A 25,092-nucleotide genomic window follows, 5' to 3' on the forward strand; every position below is an offset into this window, starting at 1 on the left:
TTGTTGTGATTTTTTTTTAATCAACCAAATTATTAATTTCTTAATGGTTTTGAAGGTAACTATTAGTATTGTGTTGTCTAAAAAAATAAATATAAAAATTAAAGTTGAAAACTGGATTTTCATTCATTATCAAAATCTCACTTTTAAAAAAAAATATTCATCAGGAGTTTACAGAATAAACCAATATTTTACTTAAATTACTTAAGTAGGGGAGAGCGTAACATGGGATGAAAGTAAAAAAAAAACGATTTTCTCGAAGCCCTGACAACATTTGCTTTCTAGGCTGTAACAGCACATTCAGCAATCAACCCTTGATGAAGCTGCCAAATATCAGCTGATTTCGTCCCGCAATAAGCTCCAAATTTTATCTTTGATGTGCAAAAAGAAATGATTGTATTGCAGTTTTTTTTCCGCATTACAAGTTGTGTTCCTCTTTTCATGGATCACACTAATGATCAACTACAGGTTATTTAATGCAATAACACATTATTGAGTTTGCAATCAAACTCAAATCAATTTTAAAAGTTTTTCAGTTTAAAAATAAATCAGGTTTAAATGACAAAAGCTCCTGTGGGAACGAAAGTAACACTGTTATTTATGTCCCACTGCTAATAGCCAAACCCTATTTTTCACTTCCACATTAGAGTTTGCAGTGTTTGGATTGAGATGTTTTATAAGATTAATGCATATTGCCAATAAAAATATTCCAAAATTGTAGAAAATTTTAACATTTTGCATTGTTGGATTGCTTTTGAGACATTTGATGGAAATTCCATTTGATATTTTTTGTGAACATAAAGGACAAAATATTTTTGTTGTAAACATTAACATGGTCGTAGTCAGATGTATTTAAAATAAACAAGATAAATTTAGCAAATATTGTTACTTTTGACCTATGTGTTACTTATGTTTTTACTGACGGGGTCAAAATTAACAATATGCAAAGTGAACTCTATCGCTAGAAAGAATGCCAAATCATTTGAGTAGCTATATATACTTTGTAAAACCCAAAAAGTTAAGGTATGAAACCGTTTGAGGAAAACCGATTGCAGCAAACCATTTAAGTTAAAAAAAAAATAATCCTAATGAGAACTGTGAACCTAATCAGTTTGAGTAAATGAAGCAACTTGAGCTCAGTAAAGCTGCAGTCACGCTGGATTTTTCTCCCTATAGACTTCCATTCATACGCACGCGAATGCCTCAGATCGGAAATGCAAGGTCATGCTTCAAGTTTGCAGGTCGCTGTGGTGCAAAGTTCAAGCTTGGTGAACTCTGACCTGCGAAATCGCATCACTGCGCGAGACCAATCGAGGATCAAAACATGACATCTCTGGACAGAAATTTAAAACATAGAGCAATCACACGCTTTTTAAATGTCCAATTCTTTTGTTTAATCCCACCCCTTTTCGCAGAGCCGTGCGACAGAATTTCACAAGCTCAAACTCTAGTGTGACCGCAGCTTTAAACCCTATAAATAAAGAGAACTTAAACCAACTACTGCAAAACCCAATAAGTTAAGGCAGCTCAAACCATTTGAGGAAACCGATTGCAACAAACCATTTGAGTTAAAAAACTAATCTATATGAGTATTGTGAACTTACTCCATTTACGTTGCATGTAATGAGGTATTTAATCAACTCATTACTTTCAACACTGAGATCAAAACTCTTTTCGAATGAGTAGAATTTACTTTCAGTCTATTTTGAGTTATTCATTTAATTTGATAAAGTTGACTGTTGGGTTTTACAATGTAGTTGTTTGGACTTCAAGTTAATTGATCAGTTTAAGTTAATTGAACTAATAGGGATTTGATAAACTATTTAAGTTACTGATACTCATAGTAACTTATTAAGTAACTTAAATACTAATACGTTTGATGGTATTAACACAAATGATATATGTGTATGTGACACAACATATACATTTACAGTACTCAACCATTTTGTTAAAAAACTTACATGGTTGCCGCAATCGATTTCCTCAAAACTGTTAACTTATCAGGTTTTACGGTGTTTTTATAAAGAATGTTACACTGTACAACCCAACAGTCCACTTTATTAAATGAAATGAGTGTAGTTAACTCAAAATTGACTGAAAGTTAATTCTACTCATTTGAAAAGATTTTTGGACTCAGCGTTGACTGTTATGAGTTAATTAAATAACTCATTACTTCAGCTTAAATGAAACAAGTTGACTGTTCATTAGATTCGTTTTTTTTTTAACTCAAATGGTTTGTAGCAATCAGATTTTCTTAAACGGTTTGAGTTGACTTAACTTTACGGTACTCAGTTGGTTTGAGTTCTCTTCATTTATTGGGTTTTACTGTGCTTAAATTGCTTCATTTACTCAAATGCACTCAAGTTTACTCAAGTTCACAGTACTCATTAGGATTAGTTTTTGAACTGAAATAGTTTGTTGCAATCGGTTTGAGTTACCTTAACTTTTGGGGGTTTACAGTGTACTTTTGTCCCTGCTCACCGCTATCAAGCAGCTCAATTTAATTTAATTTACCATTTTGTACCCTAATTTACCCTATATTTACATTTACTATAAATTCAATATGAGAATAAAATTAATAAAACAAGATTTTTTATTTTTTTACATTTGAATATTACTTAATATTGTTTATATTTACTTGAATTGATAAATGCAGCCTTGCTGAGTGTAAGAGACCTTTTAGAAAACAAATGAAAAAAGTACATTTAATAGAAAAGTTGCTACAATTGTACATAAAATAGATAAACACAACATCTCACATAATTTTACACATCAACTCAGAGCATACAGGTTTTTCAGATCTGGAATGTGTCTTACAGAAGCAGACATGAACAAATGATTACTTTAACTTTTTGTTACATTGTGATATTACAAAATATGGCGAAACAAACTGACACACAGAAAAAGCAGAAAACAAACATGCAATGACACTTAAAATGGCCTCACATTTTTCAATTCATTAAAAATGTGCTATGCTGAAATTACATATTTAAAGATTGATATCCAGTGATAATACATATGAACAAGGCAAAAAAGATCAACATCAACGACAAGAAACTGGCATCAAGATGTGTGCTTTTCTTTGCATAAATGGGGAGACCTTCAATTCAGACTAAACGCACACCATATATCCAATGTCAGTGCACTTTTCGTTTGAAGGTAGCTCGCCAACCCTTTTCCACCCAGTCCCCAAAAGCTAAAACCTGACTTGATTTTTAAGAACATTTAAAGTGGTCACAAAGAAATGGGCAAAGAGTTTAATGTCCCTTCAGCTGCAGTGGAACTAGAAACCCATTACTCTCCTAAAACCTGCTTGTCCTTCACATGAGGTACGGATTCTTTGAAATGTAAAACCGCTTGGATAAAGGCAAAACCTGATTTCGGATCTATTAATATTCTGCAGAGATAAAAACACATCCAATATTAAGAGATCACAGCACAGTATTTTTGTCTAAATAATGTCTTTCTGGGCTGTTTTAGTAAAGCGACGGAAATAAATGTAGGCCATAATGATGAGGACGAGTATCAAAAGTGAGAAGAGGATCATAAATGTGACGTATCCTCCATGAGGCATCAGTGGCTTGTCTGGATCTTCAGCCGGAATCATGTTGGTCAGGTTAAGCATGTAACCTAAAGTCCAGCCTGCATCACTGTCTCCAATCTGCACAAAAAGAGCAAGTCAGTGACAAATACGGCAAGCTGTTTAAAAATTTAATCTAAAACTAAGCTATTATTTGTTTTTTACAGTATATAGCCATTTCATATACTTATTTTCTTCTTCTTATTTATTTATTTTTTTTGCTTTTTCGAAAGTGAACAATACAGAACACCAAAAGTTAACAACAAACAAAATAATACACACACAGCATATACAGCAGGGAAAATAAGTATTGAATATGTCATGTTTTTTCCTTAAAATAATACTTCTAATGGAGCTCTTGACATGGAATTTTAGTAAAAACCCAAACAATACAAAGCTTGATTTTCTGTCTGGGCCTTCACTTCTACACCTCCATTTCTTCATGTGTTCAATGCTTTTTCCCTGTGGCATTTAATTTTATTACACATAACTTAATTTGTAAACCATTTAGATTTGTTTTCTTTGCATGTATTGGTTTCTGTGGTTGTTACTCAGATACAGCATATTACATTTGAATGTGATAAACTGCCATTAAAAAATGTATAGACTTAATTTTGCACCTTTAACAATATTATTGATAAGTAAATTGGTGACGAGTTCAATCCTTATTTTCCTCTCTGTAAAAATAAATAATACAAAGCAAGGAGATACAACTAAAGGGGTAAACTATTTTGTCAAATCAAATCATGTGGTGCTGTTTTTACATAATTCAAATTATCAAAAATTATCAAAAAATTATCAGAAAATTGAATCAAATTCAAATCTTTTTAAACAATTTACCACTTCCACTTAAAGAATATGTGATATTCTCTAATATACAGTTGCAAACTTCTGAGATTCACTTCTCTATTTATTTTTTCCCCCAATTTCTGTTTAACGGAGAGATGTTTTTCAACACTTTTCTAAACATAAAAGTTTTAATAACTCATTTCTAATAACTGGTTTATTTTATCTTTGTCATGATGACAGTACATAATATTTGACTATATTTTTTCGAGACACTCCTATACAGCTTAAAGTGACATTTAAAAGCTTAACTAGGTTAATTTGGTTAACTAGGCAGGTTAGGGTAATTATGCAAATTATTGTATAAAGATGGTTTGTTCTGTAGACTATTGAAAAAAATGTAGCTTAAAGGGGCTAATAATTTTGACCCTAAAATTTTTTTTTTCGGCTTTTATTCTAGCCGAAAAAACAAAACAAAAGACTTTCTCCAGAAGAAAAAAATATTATCAGACATACTGTGAAAACTTCCTTGCTCTGTTAAACATCAATATTTGAAAAACAAAATCAAAATAAAAATGGGGCTAATAATTCTGACTTTAACTGTATATACTTATTCTTTAAGTGTTTTAAACATTTTACATTGTCATTTAGCAGGCACTGTAAATTTAGCTGGCAATACACAAAATAAGTGCTAATTATACAAATGAACTGTTAGCGCTTATAGAGTATTATGCACTAAAGTAAGGAGGGAGTGTTTTTATAGAGAGATGGGTGTTTCTACCACAGGTGGTTTGTCAAGCCCACTCACCTATGTGAAGAACACTTCATTAATGCAGTGTTTATTTATTTATTTTGAGATATGGAGTGATTATAAAACTGTCTGGTGCAAATGTCCATTAAAGATGTTAGAGAGCTGAAAGTGAAAGTTTTCTACATGTGGTTTGTCAAGCCCACTTACCTGTGTGAGGCACACTCGGAAGTGAATAATGTTTAAGTTAGATTTGAAGAGAAACAAGTCAGCATTGCTTTTATTTCCATCACGCTCACCTTCTTGATAAACTTGATGTCGTTCCAGTTGTCTGAGGTGAAATTGTATCCATGTTCCAGGAGAGTGAGAATGTATGTTGCTGAGAAGCAGTATTCAGAAAGGTACTTCTCTTTTACTTTTGGGTGATCTTGTACAATCTGAAAAAAGCCAAACATGTTCACATTTACATCCCAACCAAGATACCAGCATTTTACACAGAAGTAACTCAATTTCACCTTTTGCCATGGGGTAGAGCAGTACATTGCCAGCCTCTGCTTTGTTTTGTCCAATGAATCGTTTTTCAGATTTAAAAAGTCCATTACAAAAAAGAAAGCAGAAAAAGCCTAGAAAGTCAAACGGCACAAGTGTTAACACAGATTGTGACTTAAAACTTAACCAATTCATACAAACAATCTTCATTGTTTCCTACCCCAAATTTTCCTTCAACAGTAGGTTGGAAAACACCATTGAATGAGCAGCCTGAATAAGGACAATGGCTAGTATTAAAAACCTTTCTGATTGATTCTTGGCACTGAGACCAATTTCCAAGCCCCACATGGGAGAACTGCTCCTTTGGCATTTTCAGTGGTTTCATACATGGTGTATTGACACTTTCAAGCGTCTTGGTGGTGTTATATCCAGGATGAAAACAAGGATCCCTTAACAAAATGGCATCTGTCTTTCGAAGGAAAGAAAACGGATTAAAAAACATATAGTAAAATCACATGTAGCCTATGAAATGCAGTAGTTACATTTAACAGAAGTTTTCATGCCAAAATGCAACTTCCAATTGAAAAGTTTGCACAGTTCAAACTAAGTCGCTTTAGACAAGAGTGACTACTAAATGGCTAAATGTAAGATTTGCTTTCTCAAAGCTCCTCATTTCTAAAATCCTAAATACCATGAATTGGTCAGCTGTCAAAAGTTTATAGTAAATATCAAAATGAAATGTCTATTAGTATATCTAATATCAGGCAGCGCGGTAGCGCAGTGGGTGGCGCTCTCGCCTCACAGCAAGAAGGTCACTGGTTCAAGCCTCGGCTGGGTCTGTTGGCATTACTGTGTGAAGTTTGCATGTTAAAATTAAAATATTAAGGATATATATAGGATATAATAAAAATATATAGGATATAAATATAAAGGATTACAATATTACAAAACATATTATTTTCTAGCCTACATAAATTTAAAAACCACTGCCTTCATGCAGGCTTTTTCAGTTCATTAATAACAATTTGCTTTTGTATAATGTTATCATTATTAGCAGTATTATTTTTTATATGCATGTTTATATTTGTTTTATTAAAAACAAGCTTAGATTTGCCCACCTGTCAGGTTTCAGACCACATGGGGCACAGCATGTGTATTTTGATATAACTCAGGTTTTTGACCCTTCGTTATTATTGTTCATTTATTTGTTTGCTGGAAATTAGAACTGAATTTAGAAATAGTTTTGAAACAAATCTTTCCGCTTAACAAACGAAATTAATTATTTAAAGGCTAAAGTCTGTGCGTACAAGATTTCCCTATCCACGAGAGCGAAAGTGAAAGTAGATAATGAGACGCCTTATCTTTCATTCTCGCGCTGCAGATGCTCTGTTTAACTGTTTTCTTGCTAGTGAAATGCTCATTTTTTCCACTTACAAAGTCCGTCATGTAAATAGCAAATGCGCTTATGGCGCGACGCAACTGGCTCTTAAAGGGAATGGGAGATGACACTCTGATTGGTTTATTCTCAAAACACAACTATAACTCATTAAAAAAATAACATTTTTATAAGATAAAGATTTTTCCGTCCTTATATTAGCAAAAGTGGAATCTGACATGCCTTGAAAGTGTTTGTGCCCTGCGCTTTGCACTCCGTCAAAATAGAGCCCTTAATCTATAACCCGTATCTATTTTCATGTTACTAGTGCTTTTTTTTTTTTAGATATATTTAGCTTATTTTTTTTTTACTAGTACTTATTCATTAGATACTAGTGTTTTTTTTTAAATATACTAGTTCTTACTCATTAGACACAAATTATTTTTATTAGATACTAGTACCTATTAAAAAGATACTAGTTTCTAATGAATTAGTACTTGCAGCTAATGAATAAGTATAAGACCTAATGATTAACTACCAGCACATAAACAATATGTACTAGAATGAGATGAGTACTAGTACCTATTAAATAGACACTAGTATAATGAATGAGTACTAGTATCTGATATATGAGTACTAGTACATATTAAATAGACACTAGTATAATGAATGAGTACTAGTATCTGATATATGAGTACTAGTACATATTAAATAGACACTAGTATAATGAATGAGTACTAGTATCTGATATATGAGTACTAGTACCTATTAAATAGACACTAGTATAATGAATGAGTACTAGTATCTGATAAATGAGTACTAGTACATATTAAATAGACACTAGTATAATGAATGAGTACTAGTATCTGATATATGAGTACTAGTACATATTAAATAGACACTAGTATAATGAATGAGTACTAGTATCTGATAAATGAGTACTAGTACATATTAAATAGACACTAGTATAATGAATGAGTACTAGTATCTGATATATGAGTACTAGTACATATTAAATAGACACTAGTATAATGAATGAGTACTAGTATCTGATATATGAGTACTAGTACATATTAAATAGACACTAGTATAATGAATGAGTACTAGTATCTGATATATGAGTACTAGTACATATTAAATAGACACTAGTATAATGAATGAGTACTAGTATCTGATAAATGAGTACTAGTACATATTAAATAGACACTAGTATAATGAATGAGTACTAGTATCTGATATATGAGTACTAGTACATATTAAATAGACACTAGTATAATGAATGAGTACTAGTATCTGATAAATGAGTACTAGTACATATTAAATAGACACTAGTATAATGAATGAGTACTAGTATCTAATGAAAAGAACTAGTGTCTAATGAGTAAGAATTAGTTTATTTTTAAAGTTTTACTTAAACTAGTACTTAATGGAGAAGACATCTAAAAAATTAGCACTAGTAACATGAAAATAGATACTAGTACAGGGTATAGATTGTCAAAATGGCTTGCCACACATTCTATACTATGATACACTATGGAAGGCTTGTTACCAGTATTGAAAAAGATTTAATGACGGCAGCTCCCTTATTTGAATATGATGCAGGAATTTAGGACAAACAATTAAAGCTGGTCGATATAACTGTATCAGTCAAGAAATTCTCATTTTTAATATTATTGTTATCAGGCAAATAATGAAATTAAGTATTGGCAGGTAAATTATGTGTTATTTCCATAATAGGTTGCATATGATGTGACATGTTGCACATGGCAGACACACACACTTTAAATTAGTTCATGCTAGAGCGAAAATAAGATGGCAATGTGCACGTTTTTCATTAAACAAATAAGAGGACTTCTGAATTGTAATTTGTAACTACATTTGGTAGTTCCCACATTTTCTATAGTTTTAAAATAAAATCCATTGTCCACCATATTTCTTTGTGTTTTGTTTTGGTAATAAGAAAAATGCATATTAAGATTTCTATTTATCGGCATGTATATCGGTTATCAGCTTCCAAATGTAAAAAGCAATCAGTATCAGGCAAAATTTACTTATTGAATCATTTGCAACTTTTTAAATTTACAAACAGCTATATGCCACACTACATTACAGATAATGTCTGAGCGGTCATAGTGGGGGCACTGCAACCCTTCGCTTTATGCGTATATGTAATATTTAAACCCTACTACGGTCTACAATTTTTTCAATTGCAGTGACGAGCATGGCATACCTTGTCAGGTGTTGAGCGCAATTTCTCAGCCATAGCAAGCTTGAGAGCTTGGTCCTTCCCATAACAGAGAAAGCTGTGGGTGTATAGATGATAATCATTTCCATACAGTCTGAAGTCAATCGAATTGTCAGATGATTCAATAATCTGCTGAGGTACGAAGGTTATTTGAGTAGAGGCTCCACCAAGGTCCAGAGCTCCAAGAGTGCCTGCGGGCTGCGTGATAAATACAGGGATTATTGTACATTATTTGCCTTCCTCTATACTCTCTACATATTACATTTATTACTCTATATATATTTGATGCAGTGAAAACACAACTGTACCTTTCTCAAGTTTTCACTAAGGTAGTTGACTGTAATCCACCCAAAAGCTCCCTCCTCTTGGCCTGAAAGGATACGAGCTCCCTGATAGGAGAAGGGGTACGTCTTCAGTGAATGTGCAACGGAGGTAAGCACTTTTTCTGAGGCCATTTCATCCTCCATCCTTGAGAAAATAAATAGTTTTGGAATTTACCTTTTGACAGTTAATTCAAAAATACACTTGATGAATTATATAGACTATATGAAGTTGGGAATAAGGCACATTTTGTTTGCTAATTACTTATGCTTACTTGCATATTATTTTTTATTAAAAATGTGATTGAAAAAAACAATCTTGTGGAAAAATGTGCTGTGTGTGTAGATTTTTGCTAGTTTGTGCTCTTTTAATGATCTAGGCGCAAAGTCTAAAGCGCATGGCACAAAAGCATTTGGGATGTGTCTGAGACCACTTTTACTAAGGATGGAAAAATAAGGTTTGCATCACAGCGCATGGTCTAACCGGGCTGTGCTTATTCTCTTAATGAGTTATGGGTATGTTTTGAGCCTAATGTGCATTAAACCAACTAGACTCTTGTCTCCCATTCCCTTTAAGAGTCACCCCTTTAAGTTGCATCATGCTGGAATTTGTAAGTGGAAAAACTGAATGCTTCATTAGTGAGTTAAACAGACCATCTGCAGTGCGAGGATAAAGAATAAGCCTCCTCCATCCAGCCTCTTTGTCTTTACTTTTACTCTTTGCTCCTTTACTTTTGCGGACAAGGAAACGATGTTGTACACACTCCACTGAAAACACTCAACAGCCAACATATTTAATTTCGTTTGTTAAGCGCAAAGATTTGTTTTAAAACTATTTCTAAATTCAGTTTTAATTTCCAGCAAGCGAATAAATGAACAATAATAACAAAGTGTTTTCGAAAAAACTAAGCTACATCCAAACACGCATCCTATTCTTATGTCCCATATGGTGATGCAGACGTCTCCAAAAACCCGACAGGTGGACAAATCTAAACTTGTTTTATTAAAAACAAATATGCATATAATAAATAATACTGCTAATAATATTAACAACAACATAATACAAAAGCAAATTACTGTATAGGAGCCATTGTTTTTATATGTATGTATAAAATAATAATTTTTGTAATATTTTTGTCCTTTTATCCTTTTTCATTTGTATAGATATTTGCGTATAGCTGTACATCCTGTGTGTTTTCAGCAATTTGTATGTGTTTAAGGCACACAACTAACGCACTTCGTTGGACTTTAAACCTGCTTTCAGCTGTCTATTTTAGTTCCTCAAAACAGCAATGCGCCAACATTGCTCCTTAACACACCTCCTGTCTTGATGGTAACACCCATGGGTCCAAAAAGCAGTGCAAATGGATTTACTATTAAAGCAACTTGGCAAAACATGAAAACTAGGGTAGCGCTGGTCTGAAAATAACAACAACTCGCACCAAGCACATCTTTGATTCAGCATAAGAGACTCTATATTACTCCAAACTTTAAAACTCTAGTGAAATCACATAATAAAGAGGATTCATCTTTACCATATTTAAAGGATAGTTCACCCAAAAGTAAACATTTACTCTCTATTTAATTGCCATCTAGTGGTTTGAAACCTTTATGGGTTTCATTTTTATGTGGAAAACAATAGAGGATATTTTGAAGAATGTTGGAAACTGATAACCATTCACACATAATAAAACACAAATAATATGGAAGTCAATGGTTACCAGTTTCTTACATTTTTTCAAAATAACTCAAACATGTTTGTAACAAATGCAGGGTACATTAATAAAGACAGAATGTTCCATTTTGAATAAACTATCTAGTCTCTGGATCACATACTAAAAATTTTACTTAGAATAATCCTAATAATGGCTTATTAAAAATATGCAGCAGTGATTACTTGAGCAGTCTCATGCCAGCCGTGGCTCCCAGGTAGACAGGGGTTTCGCTGTGTCTGTGAGCAGGTATTTTCTCCTTGGCCTCCTTCATGCACTCCTCCAGAGATGCACCAGCCCCATGTGGTTTATCGAAGTAACTGGAGATGCCTTTGCCTACAGGGCACAAACACGTTTCTCAGAGTTTCCCACACTTTGCCTACAGGCTTTTTTAATATGCGGATGTATTGCTGGAAATGATGGTGTGTGTTGACATAACTACTAAAGCGAAATGAAATTAAACATCTGTCATGATGTGCTGTTGACTTTGCCTTTCAAAGAGAGGTTTAGCAGAATAGCTCGAGTACTGAAAGCCCTTCAGTAGCTTTGTGTGAGAAACACACTGAAGTATAAAGTCACCGTGAAATCAATATTGACATATATTATGGAAAGGAATAATACAAATAAATTATTTATACACATTTATGAAAACAAAGTAGGAAACCACTAAACAATTCTCGGTTTTTGTGCGTTAGATATGTGTTGGAGTCAAGCATAACTTTTAGTTTTATGCGATAATAATAAATTAAACATTTCTGGAGACACTTATTCCAAATTTACAATAAAAATGCAGTCATTAAAATGGCCTTTATCTGAAAAACCGGAACTTTGCTGAAGGAAACACAATAAAGGAGTTTTGTCATTTTTTGAAAGTAACAAAAATGACATGTTGTCCGATTTATTTAGTTTTTTTTAGACAACCCAATGTCAACATTTTATCTTAGGAGGAGTTATCTGTTGGAAAAACCCTGAAAAATGTGTTATTCGGGAAAAGCTCTACATGACAATATTTAAATGAATAAGCCCTGGCGATAGTTAAATATAATCGTCTTTTGTTAGATGATGCATTTACTGGTTTGAGGGCGAAACAATCTTTTACTCTATTGAGATGATCAAGAGTAACCACAATCATCCATTGATCCAATCAATTCATGACAAACATCAAGTTCTGTCCTACATTTTTCTATTGTTTGAGAAGCCAATTCACATCAGATATGCATCACATTGATTATTGTGCCTATTGTAAAGCCACAATATACCTTTTAAAGTAATCAGATAAACTTTTGTGACGTCGTCACAAAATCAATCCAAAATAAAGTTGTTAAAGATAGTATTAGAAGTTCAAATCAAATTGAAAAGTGAACTGTTCCAGATGAGTGGGCATCTTTTTGGAAATACCTTTGAACAACCATTAGTCAGTGGTGATTATGCAATAAAAGGTTCCTACTCTAAGTCAAACGTATAATGCCCTAATTTTTCCTGACCTTCACAGAAAAAGCTGAATTTCAATGATGAATAGAAAAACAGGCAGCTGTTGGGTTTAGTCCCTCTAAAATTCTGTGATTCTGCGATAACTGAATATAGGGCAAAAGTCAAGCAAAAGGAGCCAAATTTAAATAAATTCCTGCATATATTGAACAGACATGTTTGAACATTCAAATTCCTTCCGCACCTTCTGCATTGCTTTATATTAAATAACATTATATTTGCATATAGACAGTACTCATCCAGTGTGAGATACCGTTGACACAGCACTGCACTGCCTTTTTCTTTGTGACCCACTTTAGATGTGTCATGTGACATTAAACTGTAAAAAAGTGATTTTCTTTTTTAGATTTTCTGTTTTGTTTCTAGTCCAAATATAAAAAAAAAAAAAAAATTCTAGACAAGCAAAACATATTGTCTTGATTTAAGAAGTAATATGCCAAAATGAAGTAAGTTTTTCCTTAAAACAAGCAGAATAATTTGCCAATGGGGGAAGAAAAAAAATCCTATAATCTATTTTGATAATATTTTACTTTATTTTAATAAAAAAACTCCCTTATTTTTGGCATATTATTTCTGAAAACAAGATTTTATATTTTGCTTGCCTAGAAAATGCTTCTTGATATAAGAATTTTTTAATATTTAGACTAAAATCTAAGTAAGAAAAACATTTTTTTGCAGTGTATCGCAATGTGTATTCAGCCAAAGCCTGTTTGAAGAAGGCCATGTTCATTCTATCAAATTCTAAAAATCTTCTAAGCTATTGTTAAAGAGATTTTAAAGGAACACTCCACTTTTTTTTAAAATAGGCTCATTTTACAAGTCATCTAAAGTTAAACTGTTGAGTACCAATTGCCATTTCTAAATCCATTTAGCACTTTTAACTTAGCTTAGCATACATCATTGAATTGGATTAGACCAATAGCATTTCGCTCAAAAAAAAAAAAGTGTTAGAAAAGAGTTTCAGGCATGGTTTGGCAACAAAGTTCCTTGATTATTACGCTGGAATAAAGGTATAGTATTTCACTTTCCGTCTATCTTAGTACATGATGTACAGTAACTACAGAAGTGTCAAGCTTTAAATAGGAAAAATCTCCAAATTCTTTTCTAACTCGTATTTGAAATCTGAGCGAGATGTTGATAGTCTAATCAGATTCAGTGACTAATGCTAAGCTAAGCCAAAAGTGCTCCTGCCAGCTATGTTTATTTTGATCATTTAGATACATTCATGAATCAAATATGATGTAGGCTTTATGAAGTAAACACTTTCTGTTTGTTTCTTTAAGTGTTTCATTTATATGAAATATAGAGACCAATGGTTCTTGAGTTTAAAAAGTGATGATAATAATAATTGGGTTGTGGAAATTTGTGGTTATTTTAACATTAAAACAACACAATAAATGCAGGAAATATTGCCACAAATATTAAGCAAAGTTGCAACAAAATCAGTAATTTTAGGGCACGATATTTATACATTTTCCACAAAATCCAGGACTGGTTTGAGCAGTTAATTAATCAATAGATAAAATATTTTACAAAATAGCCTAACCATAACACATGAAAAACAAGGTATAGGAAAAAAAAACCTTTTTGATAAGTGGGAAGAAATCTTCAAAATGATGAACAAAATTCCCTGATATTAGAAAAAAATCTAAAATTCCCTGACTACAATGTCTGCTATATTGATATTATTATTATATTAATGATATTCCAGAAGTTCCATGACCTTTAGGAAGCCTAGCAATAGGGGGGTCTGTAATATTCATAAAAAATCATGCTTGTCACCTGTGGCCACTATATGGAAAAGAGCAGCTTGGACAATCTGCTTAATACTGTACCTTCTTTTTTGATCCCCAAAAGAAACAATATCATAGGATTTTAAAATTACGAAAGGTTCAGTTTTTCAATATACTTGGTTAACCTGCTGTGGCCAGTAAATAAGGGATCGCTCACCTTTAACATTGCACGTGTGATGCTGCTGTACCATGCCTGTGTTGTTCTCTTTCTCTGCTGGCCATTTATAGATAAACACAGAGGTGTGAGAGGAGCCGGCATCCAGGACTATTCCATACTGTTGAGTGTACAGAGACCAATTTATTAGTCAAATCTGCATAGATCTAATGTCTTTTATTATGTTTCTCTCTGAGTTTTAGTCATACCTTGTACTTTTGGGGTAAAGGCTTGTGCTGGACAACAGAAATGGATACCATGATGACAATCCCCACGGCAACAACAGCCATCAGAAAGATGACAACCGGCCTGTGCCATGGGTTTTTGACTTTTACTTCTGAAATGAGAGAATAAAGCTGATTGACAATTAATACATATAAGCACATTTTTTCTGCAGTTAGGGTATCAATCATATCATTAAAATGTTTTTCATTTGAATATTGTAATCAAGCTCAGACAATTTCACATGAACAGGCCCGCAGCCAGTGAAAGAAGATTTTTTTTTCTCATTTGTTGTCCTCATTTTTTATTTAATTTTAAATGCTGCATTTAGATGACATTTTAAGCAATATTTATACCTGAATTAGCTCGTCGGATGGTCATCATTTCAACACTTTTTGATGTACCAAACACATTTGCTAAATATTCAGAATAAAGAAATATGATAAATATTTATTTTTAAAATACAAATTTATTGCATCATATATCATTAGAAAATTAAAAGCTCTAGCCTGTTGTAACTTAGACAAATAACAAACAGATCAGCACATTCAACTTTCTTCAGTCAAAATTTGGCCATTTGAATAATAAAAAAATTCAAACATAATAATAATAATAATAATTTAGAGTTTCACAATTTTTCTAGCCTCTTTTGTAAAAGTGCATCTCGCTTTTTTATTGGTTATGTTTTTTTTTTTTCAAGAATAAGGTCCAAGATAGAATAAACGTTACTTGTCACGGTTAGGGGTGGGGTTGGGTGCCATGCCTCATTTTTTAAATCGTACATTTTTGTACGACTCAACTTTGTATGAATTAGCCAAAATTCTAACGTTTCTATGTTGCCCAGAACTTCCATATTAGTTCATACATAGGTGCAATTTTGCATTTTTAAAAACATATTGGTTTGTACAATAAGCTGAAGTACTTTTAAGTATTTTTGAGGCTTTTTGATTACATTTTTGGAGAAGATCTGGGAGTAATTTGTTAGGATTTTTACATTCACTGTTAATCGTATAATAAAAGATAATAAAATATACATTATAGATAAAATATAAAATTGAAAAATACAAAAATATATACAGTTAAATTCAGAATTATTAGCCCTCCCTGAATTATTAGCCCTCCTGTTTATTTTTTCCCCAATTTTTGTTTAATGAAGAGAAGATTTTTTCAACACATTTCTAAACATAACAGTTTTAATAACTAATTTCTAATCACTTATTTATTTAATCTTCGCCATGATGACAGTACATAATATTTGATTAGATATTTTTCAAGACACCTCTATACAGCTTAAAGTGACATTTAAAGGCTTAACTAGGTTCATTAGGTTAACTAGGCAGGTTAGGGGAATTAGGCAAGTTATTGTATAACGATGGTTTGTTCTGTACTATCGAAAAATATATAGCTTAAAGGGGCTAATAATTTTGTCCCTAAAATGGTTTTTAAAAAATTAAAAACTGCTTTTATTCTAGCCTAAATAAAGCAAATAAGACTTTCTCCAAAAAAAAAAAAAAAAAAAAAAAAAAAAAAAATATATATATATATATATATATATATATATATATATATATATATATATATATATATATATATATATAAAATCAGACATACTGTAAAAATTTCCTTGCTCTGTTAAACATCATTTAGGAAATATAAAAAAATAAAAATTCAAAGGGGGGCTAATAATTCTGACTTCAACTGTATATATAATGAGACACTTTAACAGCCTCACTGCTTAATATTGTGTGAACTCAACTGCATAATGCACTGAAATATTAATAATTCAAAATGAACACATGCTCTTAATTTATTTAACAATATTTAGCTTTTTAAATTATTAACAACAGTACAATGACATTTAAATCAACATTTAATTTATATTTTAGTTAATTTTTTCAAACTATATAACCAGGTCCCAATAATAATTGTGAAGGATACTGTGGGTACCGTGATGTGCGAGTGCTTTTTGAGCTGTTAAAAGAGGACTAATCAAGTGATAATACCTACTGTCAGGTGAACGGAAAAGCAAACAGACTTTGAAAGCGTGATGGCAGTGTGTGTTATTACAGATGTTGCCACACTGTGTACACTAGAAAAACCTCTAAGAGGCTCTTCGTTCATGTTTTGGTTTGATATAGATTTTTTACAGCTCATGAGAATTTTCCGGTCCTGTAAGAAAATATCCAGTTCATATTTTCTCTGATGAACAGGCCATCTGTTCTGGGTGTTTCCTTGTTTTTAGCTCTAAACCCGAGGATTCCTATGCACACACAATTGGAGCAATGGATGGGTAGTAGTGCTGTCAAACTTGCATCCAAAATAAAAGTTTAGATTTACAAAATATATTTTCCCAGACTATATGGTATAAAATATTTGTTTACACACAAACATATAAATATATGAACCAGCTAGAACACTGTATATATATATATAGTTGAAGTCAAAATTAATAGCCCCCCTTTCAATTTTATTTTCCTTTTTTTAAATATTTCCCAAATTATATTTAACAGAGCAAGGACATTTTCACAGTATGTCTGATTATATTTTTTCTTCTGGAGAAAGTCTTATTTGTTTTATTTTGACAAGAATAAAAGCAGTTTTAAATGTTTTGAAGCCCATTTTAAGGTCAAAATTATTATCCCCTTTATATTTTTTTGGATAGTCTACAGAACAAACCATCATTGTACAATAACTTGCCTAATTACCCTATCCTGCATAGTTAACCTAATTAACCTAGTTTTAACCTTTAAATGTCACTTTAAGCTGTATAGAAGTTTCTTGAAAAATATCTAGTAAAATATTATTTACTGTCATCATGGCAATAATAAAATAAATCAGTTATTAGAAATTAGTTAATTAAACTATTATGTTTAGAAATGTGTTAAAAATACACACACACACACACACACACACACACACACACACACACACACAAGTTGTATTTATATATATTAATCACAATTAACCGTTTGACAATACTAAGGTATAGCTAATATTTTGGCTAAAAGTTGTATACCATTAGCAAAGATATTACATGCTTCTAGTTTGTATATGAATTTTGCATTCAGATTGACTGGTAAATGTTTTTCTTATTATTATAATATGATTTAAAAAAAATGTATTATATCAGTTAGATTCTTTGATTTATCGAAGTCATTTATTTAGCTGTAAACAAAGGCTTACAATCATCTGGAATTCACCTATAGGAGAGCAGGGAATGTTGCAGTAATGAGCGAGATGTAACACCATCTCTTCAACCAATTAGAATGAGCTACAAGGGTGATACATGTCCTCCATCTCATCACAGGATAAATTTGCAAAACAATAATAGCAATGATTGCCACCTGAAATGATTGTTATAAAGCAAGTTCTATAGCTAGACCATTAGAAGGGTTTTTCAGTACAGAAATTGGCAAAAAAAAAAAAAAAGGGCCAAAGTTTCTGTTACTTCTCATAAATTTTTTTGTCCATTGTTTATTATGTGAAGTATAGTATATGCATTCCAAGGAAGAAAAAAATGTTTTTGATTCCCTACACCATTCTGCCCTTCAAATGGATTATGCAGTAGAAATCAGGTTTTTGGAATGGAACAGGCTACGTTATATGTCTCTATGTAAAAGTTATAAAGTATTAACATGACACAACAATTTAGATGTTTTCATATTGGTTTCAAAATGTAATTTATGACATAATTATTCAAATGAAACTAGCTAAATGACTTTTAAATGATCTAACCATTGTTTATTTAATATTTATGTTAGAAAATAATTATGTGGACAAGTCAATTTAATAGCCTAACATTGATGCATATTGAAATTTAAAATAATCTGTTAGAAATCTACCTCTGGTAAAATGTTTTTTTGACACTAACATTATACAGAAATAAACAAAACTGTAATATAGCAAACACGTGGAATTGATTGAGGCAAAGTTGGTTTCATATTTACACATCCAGACTTTTTCCTTAATAATATAATTTCAGAAAAGTATTCTTTGCAAGATCACTACAACATCGTTTACAGTCAAATAAATATAAGGCTAATGTTGTTTTGAAGTAATTGTTATACGTGATTTCAGACCTAATATTCAAAGTTCCATGGTAAACAATATAGGGAGCATATCACAAGTTTAGCTCAATATTGAATTGTCACATTTCAATTAAATCTCAAACGTTCCATAACAGTGACCATGTTAAATAGCCTCAATGTTTTCGACCAAAAAGCACAACTGATCTGAACTATAACGATAATAGTTTGCTTCTAGCTTTTTTTTTTTTTTAATATATTATAGCAAGAAAGCTAAAGCAAGCTGAAAGATGTTACCATTTAAGCCAGAATTACGGCATTTAAATCAGCGCGCCCTGCTGCGCTTTTCACCTACCCATCAGGACGTGCGCCGGGCATCTGTTGCCGGTGAGATCGGTGTGTGTGTATCAGCGACTGTCAGCGCGGCTTGTGAAGTAAGTGCCAACCAAAACAGTGTTTATCGAGTCCTGCAAGTTTAATTGTTGCCTATTAATACGAGTGAGCAGCTTGAGCAACAGTCGATGACACCTGTGTGCGTAGCGCTAACTACGCAACTGGCTTTTTCTTGGGAAGCGCGTTCATGTGTTTTTTGGGAAACACCCACTGTGCAAGTGGAGCCAGGCTTGTGGTGACGTCACGGGCAAGATCGGACGGAATTCCCTCGGTGCACCCGCTTGGAGACTATAGAGACTTTAGAGAGCTCGAGTGATTTGCATACAGATGAGCTCCTGTCTTTGCAAGTCAGTGGCTGACTTGGTGTTTTGGAAACATTATGGTCTGACTGTAATGGTCCTTTTAATTACAGCAAGCAAAAACTATTTGAAATTGAGGGTTTTTATTTAGGAGTAATCTAAATAATTGTGAAGTGTTTGCTTAAAAGAATGAAGTGGATTTGTTTGTGTTTTATTTGCGTGTGTAGCAGCACGGTGGCTCAGTGGTTAGCACTGCTGCCTCAGAGCAAGGTCGTTAGTTTGAGTCCCTGCTGGGTCAGTTGTCATTTCTGTGTGAGTTTGCATGTTCTTTCCATGTTCGCGTGGGTTTCCTCTGGGTGCTCCAGTTTCCTTCACAGTCCAAGGATATGCCATTAGATGAATCAATAAACAATATTTTGTGGCCATAGTGTGTGAAAGAGAGAGTGTATGGGTGTTTCCTATGGGTTGTGGCTGGAAGGGCATCCGCTGCATAAAAACATATGCCGAAAAAGTTGCTGGTTCATTCCGTTGTGGTGACCCCTGATAAATAAGGGACTAAGCCAAAGGAAAATAAATGAATGATTATTTTTGTAAGGCTGCTCGGTGTAAATAGTTATTATTTATTCCATCATTAGTCAGTTCCAAGTTTTAAAATGCAGCAAATTATCATCTTGTTCTTAATTAAAATGCATTACATCTGGTTTGGTGGTTGCATACATTCTAGCCGTTGAGGTTTAAATATTTCAATGCAGCAGATTCTCATCTCCCTTACTGTTCTTCGTTGTACTTGCAATTGTTTCTCGGAGAAAGTTAGCTAAAACAGCTTTGCATGGTCAGTCTATGTGTTAACACAACTACATTTTACATTGGGTTTAGAAAATGTTGATAGTCTGCAATCACAACCATTTGTCTGACTGACTTTAAACTTTGCATACATTTGTGCAAAGTGCCATCATCAAATATAATGTAGAGATGTAACTCAGTAACAAATGTTTAACTGTTGTTTGCTTAAAGCATTAAAAAAAAAGATTTAGATTCTAGTTTGCTTCTCTGAAGACCAGGAATACAGCAGATGAGTTATCTGGTCCAGTTTCTGACAGTTTTATGTCATTTTTATAGCCTGACATACCTATTCCCTGGTGCAAAATGGATTTCCAGGAATCTGCACAAAAAAAAAAATCATCTTTGGCATTCCATAGAAGTTAATGCTGTGAGGGCCGAAAAATAATTTTTATTCCTGAGAAACAACAATGGTGTTATTGGTTCTGAAAAATGACCTGTAAAAATACAGGTCAGGTCAGTATCCTCAGCAGTAAATAAATGTTTTAATTTTTTTTTGCTTTTAAGCAAATATTTTTAAACAAAAAGTTAAAGTTTTTTTTGAGATGCATTATTGTCAGTTGCATGGATATCAATTGCCAGCTTGGACAAAGGAACAAACGTGAACAAGGGAAAATTAAAACCCGTTAAAAAAAAGAATTAAGAACTTTAACAACATTTCAATAGATTTAAGACTTTTTAAGGCCTAAAAGGTAGCTTTTGAGATTAAGACATTTCAAGACTTTGTGAGACCTTGCTGATACCCTTTTTAATGATGAATTTAAACTCACAATCTCACAAATTAAATGCCCTTCAAATACTGTAGATGGAGGAATGCTTCATTTTTATGCATGTTATTATGGAAGTTGCTTAAGGACAAAAATCCTTAAAGTAAATTAGACTATGTTAACACACATTTTGATTATGGTGATAAAATATGTCCAACATGCTATTAAATATTGTGTGTTTTAACGAACAATAGGGCTGTGCGATTTGGGGCGGTTTATTATATATATATATATATATATATATATATATATATATATATATATATATATATATATATATATATATATATATATATATTTTTTTTTTTTTTTTTTTTTTTATACAGATATTGCGATTTGATTAGCAATTTAGTTTTTTAGTTAAGCTTCAGCTCAATCACACCTCATATAGCCGCTTGTGGTGCTTTTTTAGGTGCTGGTTGTTGTATTTTCTCATGTTGTGGCAACAATTCTGTGACAGCACTTACAAATTACCGGTTTTTGTTCAGTGTCTGTGACTTTGAAACCAAAATGCTCCCATATTACCGACATGCTGTTTTTCTTTTATATTAATTTATATAAACTTAAATGTATTCAATTAATTCATAAAAACAATAATTAAGCTGAATTCATTAATTTGTATTGAGACAACATGAAGGAATTGTGTGGAACCCTGCCCTTCTTACAGTAAGCTCTGTTTTATTGCTCTAAACACCAGTATTAATATTAGCTTTGTTGTTTTTCCAACACAATCTTGTAACTTTCCTATTATTTTAAGCAATAGTTGAATATTCCATTAGTACTTTAGATCTTTCCATGTGGAAAACAGATTTTCTTCTCTGATCAAGACATCTTTCTTCATTTTCCTTTCATACCTCTTGGGAATGCATTGCTTGACAGTACAGAACATTAGCAGATTGCGAAGAAAAACAGCAGGACCGCTGTTATGCTAACAAAATAACTTTCAAACCAAAACAACCCACTCAATAGTCTTTTATTTACAAAGCTTCTTCTGCACTGTTCATTGCATTCTTCCAGACACTAAGATAAATGCATCACCCCTGAGCTTTTACTGTAAATGTCTTTGCTTTTCTGCCAAATGCAAGTTGTTACTGATTAAGAAAGAGCCCAAAAACAGTCTCCTGCACCACTGGTGTGCTGCATACTTTTCTAAACTATAAAACTAACTTGAATTTCCTCATGACACAAAAAGGTTTCTTTGAGAAAGGTCAGGCATTTTAGAGGATGTTTGTATAGTAGCCACATCTCAGCTGTGAGTCTTTTATGCAAACTCATACTACACAAGTACACAGACATCCATAGATCAGCAGTTATTGAGACGCTGTAGTCATCGACTAAATCCTTTGGAAAGCAGAGTACAGCACGGACATCTTTCATTATGTCTAATCCGACTGAAGAGTCACCGTAGTTTAAATCCATGACTAAACATGTTACATCAGGTTTAGTGGCTCCTCTGTGAAGTTCTTCTGTGCCAACACGCCTCGGGTGCCTGAATTAACTTGTATGAGGTAATCAAAGTCCAGATGACACTCATGGGACGCAGTAAATAATGGTACTTGTCAATTCACACCCTACATTGGGAACTCTGACAGTGTTTTTTTGCAACACATTCGTGAGAAAGCTTGATGGAGGTGTCAGGTTATAATGTCTTTTGAATGATTTGCTGTTGTCATGGATCTAATGAACAAAAGCTTTTCTTTTCAATAAGGAATGAATGAAATTTTATTCTTCATTCAAATGTGTGCTGGATTACAAAGTACATGGATATATATTTCCATATGGCTCAAGGGAATATGGAAAAAGCTGTGTGTGTTGATCTATCTATCTATCTATCTATCTATCTATCTATCTATCTATCTATCTATCTATCTGTCTGTCTGTCTGTCTGTCTGTCTGTCTGTCTGTCTGTCTGTCTGTCTGTCTGTCTGTCTATCTATCTATCTATCTATCTATCTATCTATCAAACATCCATCCATCCATCTATCCAACTATCTGTCTACTCAAACATCCATCTATCCATCCATCCACCCATCTATACTCAGTCTGTCCATCGGGGCTGTCTTTTTTTCTATTGATCAATTCCATCTAATCGATTCCCCTCCATCCATCCATCCATCCATCCAACTGTCTGTCTACTCAAATGTCCATCCGTCCATCCATCTATCCATCCCTCCATCCATCCATTCATCTACCCATTTATCTATTCATACTCAGACATCCTTCCATTTATCTGTCTGTTTACTCAAACATCCACCCATCCATCCATCCATCCATCCATCCATCCATCCATCCATCCATCCATCCATCCATCCATCCATCCATCAATCCATCCATCTATATACTCAGACATATATCCATCCATTCAACTGTGTGTTTACTCAAACATCCATCCATCCATCCATCCATCCATCCATCCATCCAACTGTCTGTTTACTCAAATGTCCATCCGTCCATCCATCTATCCATCCTTTCATCCATCCATTCATCCATTCATCTACCCATTTATCTATTCATACTCAGACATCCTTCCATTTATCTGTCTGTTTACTCAAACATCCATCCATCCATCCATCCATCCATCCATCCATCTATATACTCAGACATATATCCATCCATTCAACTGTGTTTACTCAAACATCCATCCATCCATCCATCCATCCATCCATTCATTCATCCATCAACACAAGCAACACAATACAAGGACACGACACATTTGCCCATAAAAGAAAAATACTAATAATTGTGTGCTAACACTTAACACAATGAAGTTAGAGCAGCAGATATTGGTAAGCGATGTCACACACATAGAAAAATGTGTAATGGTAGCATAAATTGTGCTTTCAAACTCCATTTTAATTGTATAAATAAACATTTTTTGCTAAAAAGGACATATTTTTCAGCAAAAATAAAATAACAGTGCACATGCAGGTAATTTACAGGCCTCTATCTCTCTCTCTCTTCTCTCTCTCTCTCTCTATCTCTCTGTGCAAGATAAATGTCAATTTTTTGTTTGAAGCCAATTATAACTACTTTGAAACTGCTTATAAGGGCAAGAATAAGCCATGATTTTAATTTTTATTTATCGATGAAAGAGTTAGACAAGTTTGAAGGCATTTGGAGTTTGAAATATGTCGTGTTAGGTTTTTGATGAAAACATTGTGATTTGGAAAGATGTTTTTTTTTATATCAAAGAACCACATGTTGTGGTTTAAAAAAAATTGTATTAAATAAAGGTGTATTAAATGTAAAAAAAAAATCTCTCTCGTAAATTTATTTGAATTCACATCTTACGGAACTGCATTTCACTTCAGTGATCTAAGCTGTAGATTAAATAACAAAATCAATAGTAGATCAGGCACATTTTAGAAAGCAAACATCCAAGTTTTAACCTAACCATTGTGTGAAGTAATAATGTTAGTACAGGCATTTAAAACTCATGACTCAAGTCATTTCTAAGGTAAATGCAAACAGGCAGGACAAAAAAAGGCTGTAGTCAAAAGACCAAGACCCTTAGTATAAATGTGGCTCTTGACGCTTTTACTTTCACACATAGCTTTAATTAGGGATTGTTAACTTTCTGTTTTAAAAGTCACCTAGAGTTTCTATGCTTGGTGTCATTCTCAATAGCTCACTTTCCTTTCACATTAAAATTATATATTTTCACCTTCGTAACAATAATCGTCTCTGCCCCTCTCTCACAGCCCGCTCCACCTCTCTCCTAATACATAGCCTTGTCACTTTATGCATTTACAATTATAGAAATTCTCTCCTCTATGGCCTTCCTCAAAAACTCCTCCATAAGCTTCAACTGGTCTACTATTCAGCTGCTTACATCATCACCAAAAATACCTCATTTCAT

At 32.9% G+C, this 25,092-nt stretch overlaps 1 protein-coding gene across 2 annotated transcripts in view; it reads right to left on the bottom strand.

Moving 5' to 3' along the window:
* Window positions 1-2,674: 2,674 nt before the first annotated feature.
* Window positions 2,675-25,092, bottom strand: part of entpd1 (ectonucleoside triphosphate diphosphohydrolase 1) — a 34,192-nt gene continuing 11,774 nt past the window's right edge. Inside the window, 10 exon segments of one of the 2 annotated variants that reach the window (NM_001003545.1) lie at window positions 2,691-3,658; window positions 5,411-5,548; window positions 5,627-5,734; window positions 5,821-6,069; window positions 9,206-9,418; window positions 9,529-9,688; window positions 11,438-11,588; window positions 14,691-14,808; window positions 14,897-15,024; window positions 19,290-19,472. In NM_001003545.1, coding sequence (NP_001003545.1) covers window positions 3,449-3,658; window positions 5,411-5,548; window positions 5,627-5,734; window positions 5,821-6,069; window positions 9,206-9,418; window positions 9,529-9,688; window positions 11,438-11,588; window positions 14,691-14,808; window positions 14,897-15,024; window positions 19,290-19,293 — 1,479 coding nt within the window. In that variant the 5' untranslated portion in view covers window positions 19,294-19,472 and the 3' untranslated portion in view covers window positions 2,691-3,448. 2 annotated transcript variants of the gene reach the window in all.

The sequence above is a fragment of the Danio rerio genome, chromosome 12, assembly GCF_049306965.1.
Source record: "Danio rerio strain Tuebingen ecotype United States chromosome 12, GRCz12tu, whole genome shotgun sequence".
NCBI lineage: Eukaryota > Metazoa > Chordata > Actinopteri > Cypriniformes > Danionidae > Danio > Danio rerio.